The sequence below is a fragment of the Hippocampus guttulatus genome, chromosome 4 (assembly GCF_054856545.1).
Source record: "Hippocampus guttulatus isolate MCC_2025c chromosome 4, RoL_Hgut_1.0, whole genome shotgun sequence".
Classification (NCBI taxonomy): domain Eukaryota; kingdom Metazoa; phylum Chordata; class Actinopteri; order Syngnathiformes; family Syngnathidae; genus Hippocampus; species Hippocampus guttulatus.
This window is the reverse complement of record NC_141264.1, coordinates 16503707-16514748: the sequence shown is the minus strand read 5'-3', so window position 1 is coordinate 16514748 and position 11042 is coordinate 16503707. Positions and strand designations below refer to the sequence as shown.

Below are 11042 nucleotides of genomic sequence, written 5' to 3'. Positions count from 1 at the left end.
ACTGATTGTGTGAAGGGCTACCAAATTGATACACGTCTGAAATAACATCTGTACAAATTACATTTTGTAATATTAGAATGTGTTCTTTTTAAGACTTAATGTTAATTTTCAGGCTCTGATCATCTTAAAGATGTCTCACAATACTGCCAGTGTTTTCATTTTTAAATCATAATTTCTACTAGCAAATCACAATCACATGGGCTACGTGGTGCCCGCGGGCACCATGTTGGTGACCGCTGCTTTAGAGATAATGACACGTCGTGTTTTTTTTCACCTCTGTGGATGTTTGTTGGTATAAATTGATAACGTTTGCTTTGGTCTTTCATTTCCTCTACTCCAGTAGGACACAACAATGCATATCCATAGTTACAAGTGGAGAAATATTCAATGTCACACTTAAAGATTTGTTTGTTTGTTTTTTGGTTAAACAAGACAAGTGTTGTACATATTACTGTCAATGATAGGACAGGAGCGGGGCAAAACTACGTCTAGTTAAAGAGAGGGGTTATGCTTATGGTGTTTAGCCTTAGAAATCGGTCAGTTTAAAGTGCTATTTAGTTCTTGAGCGAAATAGGGTTCATGAATCGTATTTGTTTCTTCCTTAATACGACGGTATTGTGTTTATGCACAAGCGTACCCTGACTCATACTCCAGCCCAGTAGGTGGCGTTAATGCACCTTGTTCATCAGATCCCATTCGCTTCTGTTCTCTCTTGGAGGCTCTGGGCTTGTTGTTTGCCCACGCGAGAGAAGAAAACACTCGACAAATTTTATCTACTCGATCGGCTGTTGAGCTCGCTGCTTTTGGGCTTTGGGGTTTCGTTGAAATGTCGGCTTGGCCGAAAGCCTCCCAAACCTCTCGACTGCAGCAAGGGAACCCAAACGCGAGGTCAGTGGCTATATTGCCTTTTTCGCTTTAGCATTAGCATCCCACTGAGGAGTCCTAATACAAAGCAGACGGCCACGTTCACACGCACGCTCGCACCTTTGCGTCTGCCCTACAGATTACAGAGCTCCAATTAAAATGTTATCTCCAAACATTTGGTTTATGCCTTTGTATTTTGTGATCCAGCGCTCAGTCGTTGAGGTTGTTTCGGAGAAGTGCGCCGTATCCAAGCAGGGAGGAGAGGAGCGAGGATCTCAAGGATGCTCTGGACAGGTTTGTGGAGCTCGATTCAATTCAATGTTGTTTTATGTATCAATAGCGCTAAATCAAAACAGCAGGGGATCAAGCCTTTTCCGTTGACCTCCCGCTTAGCTCCAATGCTGCCCATCTTTCAAACTCATTTGACATATTTTTATTCTTTGGCTTTTGACTCAGGAGGAGACTTGTTTTTTTTTTTGAGTTAACTAGTTGTGCGTGTGTGTGTGTGGGGGGGGGGGGGGGTGCCTTCATTTATTTGTTTTAACTGTTTGCTGTTGTATGATTTATTTTTGCTCCACGTGCAGCAGTGGTGGTTGTTTGAAAGTGCTCTACAAAACAATTGAGTTGATTTTGGAAGAAATGAGGGCTGTCAAATTGTGATAAAAGGGTGCATCCAAGTCGGGCCGAAAGATTTGATTTTGATGTAATTATTATGCTTTACGCCAGGGTTGCCCACAAAATGGCCTAGTCCAAGTGATCAACCTACTTTATTACTTTTTAAAAAATATAATGAGAATTATTTCGAGATATTTGCGTCCTCCCTACAAATGACAGAATTCCCATTAAAATTGGAACCATGAAATGTTTCTTGATGCATGTGTATTTTGTGGTACAGCGCCCAGCCGTTGAGGTTGTTCCGGAGAAGTGCGCAGTATCCAAGCAGGGAGGAGAGGAGCGAAGATCTCAAGGATGCCCTGGACAGGTGTGTGCAACTCAATTCTCCCAATGAGGATCAGTCATGTTGTCAGGGAACTGAGACTTAATGTTTTTATCAATGCTGCTCCACATACTCGCCCCCAGCCCGCCGGCAAGCGCCCCGGGCAGACCGACCGTTGTGATGCAACGGCCAGCCGGATGTCCCGGTCATCGAAATTTACATATGTATTTGACACCCATTGAAATGCATTGGGTGGGAAAAATCTGACTGCATATGATGAGAAAATTTGCATGATTAAAATGGCAGCACAGAACGTCGCTTGAGTGAATGAGATTGTGCTTGTTGTAATGTATTTTGCAGATTCGATGAATGATGACATTGACCTTCTGAGTGCTTTTGTGTTCATACACACATAATTAATTGCATGTTTACCATCTCTCTTTCAGTTACAAAGAACTGGAGCAGAAGCAAAACTACAGTGGCAGTGTCAAGTATGACGGTGCAAAGCTCAATGGTGAGAATTCCCCAAAGTTCTTCAGATATATTTCTAACATATTCCTGGTTGCTGTCATTTGGAAGTCATGAAATGTGACTGTATATTATAGCTGTCTTTGAATCACATTAGTTCTGCGTGACTTTTCAACTATTCCAAACAAAACTGTTGAATTCTTCAGTGTGATATATAAGACATTGATGCCATTTCATGAGAGGGCTTTGTGTTCTGATTTTATGTTTAACACAATGTCCTAACGTCATTGGAATTGGGTTTGTGAAAATAACAGACACACAGCATGCTGATTGGTGAAATAAAATCAATATGGGACAATGTCATTGTGATCTGCGGGACCGGTGTTATGGTTAGATTGACTTCAAGATGAACTAGCTCACGATTGCAGCTGTGGACATCAGGGCAATGTCAGTCGAATCATTTGGGGTTTCTTTTGTGTTGATTTTTCTCAAGCTACATTAAAGTTGCTGAACCGCACAACTGTTCAATAAACATGAAACAAATTGGCTTTTTTTTTTTCAACTCCCGACCAGCGGCAAGAAATTACTCTTTTGCGTTAATTGAAGAATTGACCGGTTATGCATCTGAACAATGTCAATGTATCTGTAGGTTATGACAAATTTGCAGACAACACAAAATTACTGGATTAACCAACATTTCAAACGCAGATGAAAAAGAAACATTGTTGGTTAAATGTAACGACACTAAGATTCCACCAGATGACGCTAAAGAACACTTAAGTTGCTTTAGCCTCGGTGGAAACTGAGCAAATAGCTGTATTTTTCACTTAAAGTAGAGGATACTGTTTGGTTGCCCCAAAACTGTGAATGCCGAACAGCGAAGATGCAGGGATTCACTGCATTTCAGAAATTCCTATCATTATCCTGAACAACATTTGAGGTTTCATCCACATGCCCGTTACTCATCCACCTCTGTATCTTGTGGCTCCTCCAGCCAAGCCCGAGAACACTCCCGCAGACAGACGGAAAACCTTGTACCAGAAATTCTACAGGCAAGTGCAGGAGGATCAAACGGCTGCTGACTGTGTGATCATCTCTGTGACCAGCCAGTGCCTGTAAGTACAAATTTCAAATATGCTGATTGCCACAGAAATGGTTTCCAACACTTTGGGTCAAAAACTTACAAAAATAGTCACCAAGCTGGTGGAAGTATTGATTTCACAAGCTTCCTCCATGAGATGAGGTTTTTTTTGGATGACTTGATATCTTCATGGAGTTGGCATTAGCACTGCCTCAAAACATATTGACAGTACCACACAACAACAGAAAAGAACTCTGTTTCTTCCGATTCATTTACACGCTAAAAGTTGTAAATCTAAAATGTGATGCACAGAATAATTTCTGGCAAATCTTCTATTAAATTTTAGAACAATAGTGCTCTTTTGCATCAATGACAACATGCATTCTTTTTTCTCACCTCACATTTAGTCCCATGAATGGGGCAACCCCCCCCCCCCCCAAAAAAAACAAACAACCGAAACAAAGCATATTTAAAGCCTGTTGAAATGTTACCTTGCTTGCAGACTGTGCTTAACATGAATTCCTTTCTTGGGGTTTTTTTATTTTTTGCTGCCCACCATTTTTAATTGTTGTTCAACAATAAAAGTTCTGAACCTGACAGAAGGAAATGAAAGACTCGAATCACAGCAACATCTTCACATATCTGACTCAAACTCAGATTGCTTGTGCAAAAACAGAACATTAGCAATGTCATTTCGATTGCCCACTTGCATGAGTTTCACACCAAAGTACACACCCATCAAATATGACAGATGAACACAAAAGCTCCAGTAGCCACCACTCAGAAGAAAACTGTTTTAGTGTTTAATTGACCAACCTATCAGTCCAAAATATTTTACCACAATGATGCCTTTGTACAAACAGCCATTCAATCTTTCTTAAATATTTTGCTTGAGCCCCTCACGCAAATACTGTCACACTTCTTAGTTATAAGACAAAAAGATGAAAACGTCTTTTGACACTATGGTTGAAACTGTTGTTGTTCACCACTCAACCGACGGCGAAAATGAAACGTGACCTTTTGGCCAACAAATATTTCCGTTTCAAATTATTCTCAGCTTGTAATGATGGATAGCACGGGAAAATGATACGCATGCACAAAGTTCACAATGCCATCACGACATTACATGGAAATCATCTCCGTTCATAGTTTACTGTCCAATTGAGCCACCTGACTTGGACCGCAAAATTGTCAACATTTGTCACTCACCCAATCCAAACATGACCTTCTCAGTCTGTATCTAACCGAGTTTGAAAACACTTTCAAATCAAAATGTCACCTCAAGCTAATCTCTCTGCTGCGTTGCATTATTTTGATTTCGGTTGGTCGTTCCAGTTGAGTCAGTCAACATCGAGGTGTTGGGTTAACATGTTTTTCTTCCTCTCAAAGGGATTACCCCAAATCGCTAAACCAGTGCTTGCAGGAGCGTGGCCTGTCAGTGGAAATGCTCTACCTGCAGGCGGAGTCGGGCCTGACGCAAGCCCTGCAGGATGTCCGAGGTGTTGGCTCCCCGTTATGTATTCTGGTGGAGCAGACAAACGTAGCTCTGTCCTCCTGCACTGTTATCATTTTCTCAGAGCCCCTCAAAAGTAAGTCCCCGCCCCTCAGAATCACCTCCAATGACAAATCTCCATCCCTTTTCTAAGCCCCACCCCCCACCAGCATTCAACGTACGGTGTACACACAAAATCTTGTCAAAATGTCATCCAAACTATCTATAAACACAACACAAAAGAATTCAAATGTACATTTTGATACCCATCCATCCATCCATTTTCCGAACCGCTTGATCCTCACTAGGGTCGCGGGGGGTGCTGGAGCCTATCCCAGCTGTCTTCGGGCAGTAGGCGGGGGACACCCTGAATCGGTTGCCAGCCAATCGCAGGGCACACAGAGACAAACAACCATCCACGCTTACATTAACACCTAGGGGCAATTTAGAGCGTTCAATCAGCCTGCCATGCATGTTTTTGGAATGTGGGAGGAAACCGGAGCACCCGGAGAAAACCCACGCAGGCCCGGGGAGAACATGCAAACTCCACACAGGGAGGCCGGAGCTGGAATCGAACCCGGTACCTCTGCACTGTGAAGTCGACGTGCTAACCACTGGACTACCGGGCCGCCCCATTTTTTCTTTTTTTGATACCTTCCATTATTATTATTGAAATCAAGCCGCAAACGTCTTCACATTCCCTTTCATACATCTCAAACCACACTGCATTCTATCCACAGTTGACATTGCGTACATCTATGAACTCGGGCCCAAAATGGCATACGACGAGTGTTTCAAGAAAATTACATTTTATTCCAGCTTTCCTCTTCATGCCTCTCTTTGCCAGCTTGTAAAAAAGAAAACTAAAATGAAACATGAGACGAATTACCGAGCTCAGCCATCTGCTCTCGACATCCATAGCTGAGCACATCCAATCACATTCAGTCACATGTCCAGATTTGAGCTTTCTCGACTGCTTGGCTTTATTTGGAGCGGATTGGCGTGTTATTCATGGAGCATCATGTGTGAGGATGGGCATCTGATAGCATTTTCTTGACTGACTGTGGAGGAAATGTCTGATGAATTCTACAAGAAGTACATGTATTTGAAAATATTTTTGGATTAGTCAAAGATGGCAGGAAAAAATCAGCGTGTGTGACCCGACCATTCCTTCCCACATCTTCGGTTCAAGAAAAAGTAGTCGTCAGCTTCTTTCGATAACTGAGAAAGAATCAACAAAATCTCTTGCTGGTTATTGCCAAGTACTGTAGTGCATTCCATTTTGATGCAATTCACAACAATCAAGTCCCTAATCCCTAGAATGAAAACATCTTCATGGTCAATGGACCACCTAATCAAGTATCATGCCCATCCCTCATTGCTTCCAAATGTGGCATCCAAATCCTTAAGATTGCTTCCTGTGTCTTTCAGATAGTAGTTTAGGGGATTTCTTACCTTGCTGGGTTTAAAATCAAGTTTGTCGCAAAGTGTAGTTGCCATTAAAAAAAACCACTCAGCTGTACACCTCACCTGTTGCAGCTCATACATATTCTATCTTAATACAATACAGACTTTCATTAAAACTACATGTCAATTCAATTTTAAATAAAACATTTACTTACCATACTTTTTCAACCATAACCTCTGAGATGAAAAATCAAAATGAAGCCACATTTCTCACATTTTAACATTTGATTGTCGGTCCATGAATTTGATCAAATCTGACATCTTCACACTTTGCAGGGGCCTAATGAACAATTCACCAATGCAACATACGACATCACACTGAAACAGAAGCCAACCAGCGGGTAGCTCATGACTACCGTACATTAAATGTAAAACCAACCCAAAGGTGAAGATCCAAACAAAATGCATTGCAGCAACTTCAATGTTCCATCTCGTTGACTTTTACGTCATCCCTCCTGAGCCCGCTCTGACCCATTTGGGTTAACCCTCCACTTTCACCCACAGTCCACCGCAACATGCCCAAAGAGCAGGCCATGGATTTTGTTGCAGCAGAGTACAGACGCGGAGTTGGGAAGGAAAGTAAACAAAGGGACCCCGCAGACATTGCATCCCAGGCCTCACAGTTGCTTGGGGAATTTCTGGATCGGGAAAAGATTGAGCGCCACCTCGTTCCCTCGGAGATCCGTCAGTCCCTCCAGCTGTTGTCCGATGGCGTGCACGTTTATGCCGAGGAGCTGGAAACCGTCCTGGCGTTTGTCCGCGCCCGGCAAGAACACTTAAGAGGTGTGCCGCCGCTCAGTCGTGTCAGCGACACTGATGACTCTCCTGGGATCTCTTTAACTCTACCTGGGTTTTGTCACCAGCGAGCAACGGCAGGGAACAGAAGGGCAAAATGTTCTCTTCTGGACCGGGAAAGCCGCCTCCCCTTCTCCCGACCCCGCTTGGGCCGCCTCAGTGCGCAAGTGAGGCAGGGCGCCCGCTAATGGACTGTCCTCCGCCCACACCGATGCCACTTTTACCTTCACCAGGTGAATACCTCACAACACGGGCCCGAGTCGGTTCTATGTCGCCAACCAAAGCAAATGCTTGGAAACTGGAATTGCAGTTTTTCCATACTTGAATCATTTTACAAGCATTGAAGGTTTATTTTGACAAATGTGTTAAAATGTCAAGTTAAGAGCCAATGTGCTCCTAGTTTAAAAGGGAAAAAAAAGATAGACTGGAGCCCTGGACAAAAATTGGATTACTCAACAATCCAATGCAGTGGCAGTCATGTACAGTATATGTAATATGGTCAGGTGGTTGGTTGTACATTTATATGGTTTTATCAGTGATACAAGTGATATAGTTTCCCTCTAGCAAAGTCGAAAGAATCAGTTAATTGAATGCTAAAAAAAGTGTTATGTTTGTGGCCTAAACTTTTTAATGCAGTACTGTTAAATTTGAATCAACTTTGTGAGTGCAGTGCAACTGTTTTAAAAATTTATGTGTAGTATATATTTATATTGAGTCATTCAATACAATTCTATATTGAAGTGCAGTGTGACAGTGGCTTACAATTATTATGCTGATACACTTTTGAAGGCTAAAACCTTTGCCTTGTTTTTCAACGAACATTTACGCTTACTACACTACTGTAGTTAACCGTTGCCCATTCTAGTGTGACTTGGGCAGAGTTAAGTGTTTTTTGAGGTACTGTACGGCGACATATGGAAAAACCAAGTGAGTCGAATCGGTCATTTTTACAATAATTGTAACATTTCGATGTTTGGATTCCTCACTTTTAGGTTCTCATACGAAAACCAAGCCTCCCCCACTACTCTCTTTGCAACAACCGCCATCCTTGCACAACTCTTATGGTGGCTCCAGTTTGCTATGCAGCCCCCTCATGCAGCCCCTCCCCACTCGTCACCAGGGCCCAAGAGGGTCCCATGCCATGAGAGGGACTCCACCCTCGCTCAAAAGTTCTCGCCCTCCACTCTTGTCCACTCCAGGTGGGTTACTTGGACTCTTTCTATTTCATTGGATGCATCTGAGAATTGATGGTAACCTTTGGTGTCGGGTTGAGTATGTGTCATGAAGAAAAGGGTTAAAGCAAGACTCACTGACATATTTTGTCTTCTTGTCTCTCCCAAGGTATCCCCCGCCTGAGTGGTCCCAGACACTAAGCATGCTGCATCTCTGAATTATTTGGTAATTAAAAGACTCTCGTCGCCTTGTAGGACTCTGAAGGATTCAACTTTTAAAAAGATCTGAGAAAAAACATACAGTAAATGACTTCAACGACGGATTTATTTAATGGGTTAATATGTGGCCGGACTGTGTTTTTCCTTCTCTTTATTTTCATTTAGTTTTTCCAAAGTGCAAAGTACATATGTCCAGTTTGCCTTTTTAGATTGTCACACAGAACGTAACGATGTGAATAAAAAGACAGACTTCCTTGACCATTTCTCATGCAATGCCTTTTTTTACAAAAACGTTTTCTTTTCAAAAGCATGGGCCACATTTCTCAAGAAAAACATTTTTAGCTGCAAGACAAGGTATGGAAAATAGGAATAATGTGTGCAAAATTAGGAAGGAAAATTACAAAGAATGTGCACAAAATATCAATGAGTTAAAAGATTAGGTTGTGTCCTAAAGTTGAACAATGCAGAATGTTGTTGATTCAACAAATCCTACATAATGTTCAAATGTTTTATCCTTAGATTGTTGCTTCGTTGTGTTTTTGTCAGATAAATGCTTTTGGAATTCCTCTGTGACACTAAAAGATTTTCTGTTGAAAAGATGCCTTCTGTGTTGCATGGGAAGGAAACTTAAGTTGTTGACATTTTTTAAATATATATTTTTAAATTGTACATATGGAGTGTAAATGAAGCATTTGTGACTGTGTAAATGTTCAATGTGTTCCTTTTGTGCAGATATTGTGGGCTGGGTTTCCCTCCGCCGCAAACTGAACAAATGCGCATTTTTGTTTTTTGAGCTTCACCTCTCAAAATATTCAAATCATTAAATATGTTCGATTTGTCGCTGAAACCTGTTGAATCTCTTGTGAAGCCTGGCTGATAATCACAAACCAAGATTGGAAGACTGAAGTGTTGCACATCCTAATCCCCAGTTGGCACCACATACCTCCTCTCAGCACACTATCATATCAACACAAATTCCCTCAAAGATGATACAATTACTCAAGTTTACTTTGTTTCTGTTCTAAACAGTTGATTGAGAAATTGTCATGTTCAGCATTGCCTGAATCACTCAGGTCAGACATACAGGACTGAATCTTACTGTATGGTGTGCTAAATCTTACACGTTTTTAGGATAGTAGAATAGTCACCGGGCCTGTGTGGTTTTTCTCCGGGTACTCGGTTTCCTTCCACATTCCAAAAACATGCATGGCAGGCTGATTGAACACTCTAAATTGTCCCAAGGTGTGAGTGTGAGCGCAGATGTTTGTTCGTCTCTATGTGTCCTGTGATTAGTTGGCAACTGGTTCAGGGTGTCCCCCGCCTACTGCCCAGAGGCAGCTGGGATAGGCTCCAGCACCCCCTGCGACCCTTGTGATGATAAGGCGGATTGGAAAATAGATTGATGTTGTCCAATAGTTGAAACTAGGGATGGATAATGTGGACTTAAAGGTGAAAAATAAAAAAACTTATTTCACAAATACATTATCTGCTGTTTATTGTAGCCCTTTGCTTATAGAATAAATAAATGACAATCGATCTTCATTTTTTCCCCAGCGTGAAATTGTGTCATCTTTCATGTTGATATGTACTGTATATACAGTGTATATATGTATATATATATATTGCTTCTCATAATATTATTTATTGGTTGTGTTTGTAAAAATAATAATACATGGGAAGAGGACGTTGAAAATGTTAATTATTAAATCCGAATATTAAGAGGGGAAAAAGCCGCAATTACAATTGCACATTTAATCAGAACAAAATGTTTACCATGACATGACTTTAAAATTGCTGCAAACAATTATTTTGAGAGTGTTCATTGTATATGTTGCAGAGCATGCATTTGCATGCAAGGTCCAAAAAAGAAGGACTATCTGAGACTGGGACAGCAGAAGGGGCAGGAAAATGTATGATTGATTATAGCACGTCTCACAGTTATGAGGTTCTTTGCATGTGAAGTTGGCTTTTTCTTTCAGTGATTGCATGGGTGTTCTGCAGGTACTCCACCTTCCTTCCAAATTGCCCAAAGATTCTCACGTCTGTTGAACTTTTTAATTTGTTAAAAATATATATATATTTCCCGAGGTGTGAAAATGCAAATGCGCTGATATTAGCTGGGAAACCCCTCACCCAAAGGCACGTAGGACAGGCTCCAGCTCACTCACAAAACTTAATGGGGATAAGCGTAGAAAATGAATGAAAGCTTGAACATAACTGCCACTTTCATTTCTTTCAGTTTGCCCAATAGGTTTTGAAGTTAAGGTTGTACACAGTTGATACATTATAAATTGTTAAAAGTATTTGCACTGATGGAAGAAAAATAAAACGTGTTTTTTTTCTAGTTTATATTGCATTTGCATGTAAAGGCTGTTTGTGAATGATGTTTGTAAGAATTTGTGAATGTTAATAAAATTAGTTCCAAATCATTCAATTTGTTTTTAAAACAAGACACCACCTACTGACAAAAGTCAGGAGTGACAATTATGTCGTCATCTTTTCGAGCAAGTGCGTGAAAGCCCAACAGGGATGTTGTGCAGGTATGTG

The 11042-nt window shown here is 41.3% G+C and overlaps 1 protein-coding gene across 1 annotated transcript; it reads left to right on the top strand.

The window, feature by feature from the left end:
• Positions 1-717: 717 nt before the first annotated feature.
• LOC147206129 (uncharacterized) lies at positions 718-10924 on the top strand. The gene is made up of 10 exons (XM_086109489.1): positions 718-888; positions 1072-1158; positions 1760-1846; positions 2248-2315; positions 3264-3384; positions 4740-4939; positions 6814-7092; positions 7173-7337; positions 8097-8303; positions 8446-10924. Exons 1-10 carry the CDS (start codon positions 827-829, stop codon positions 8475-8477), a joined length of 1308 nt encoding a protein of 435 aa, XP_085965615.1. The 5' UTR covers positions 718-826; the 3' UTR covers positions 8478-10924.
• The last annotated feature ends 118 nt before the right edge of the window (positions 10925-11042 follow it).

Bases quoted from the DNA above. Each gene is read 5' to 3' on its own strand.
- LOC147206129 (XM_086109489.1), top strand. From the start codon at position 827: ATGTCGGCTTGGCCGAAAGCCTCCCAAACCTCTCGACTGCAGCAAGGG. The intron at 1,847-2,247 runs GTGTGTGCAACT...TCTCTCTTTCAG, and splicing joins CTCAAGGATGCCCTGGACAG to TTACAAAGAACTGGAGCAGA. The intron at 4,940-6,813 runs GTAAGTCCCCGC...TTTCACCCACAG, and splicing joins TTTCTCAGAGCCCCTCAAAA to TCCACCGCAACATGCCCAAA.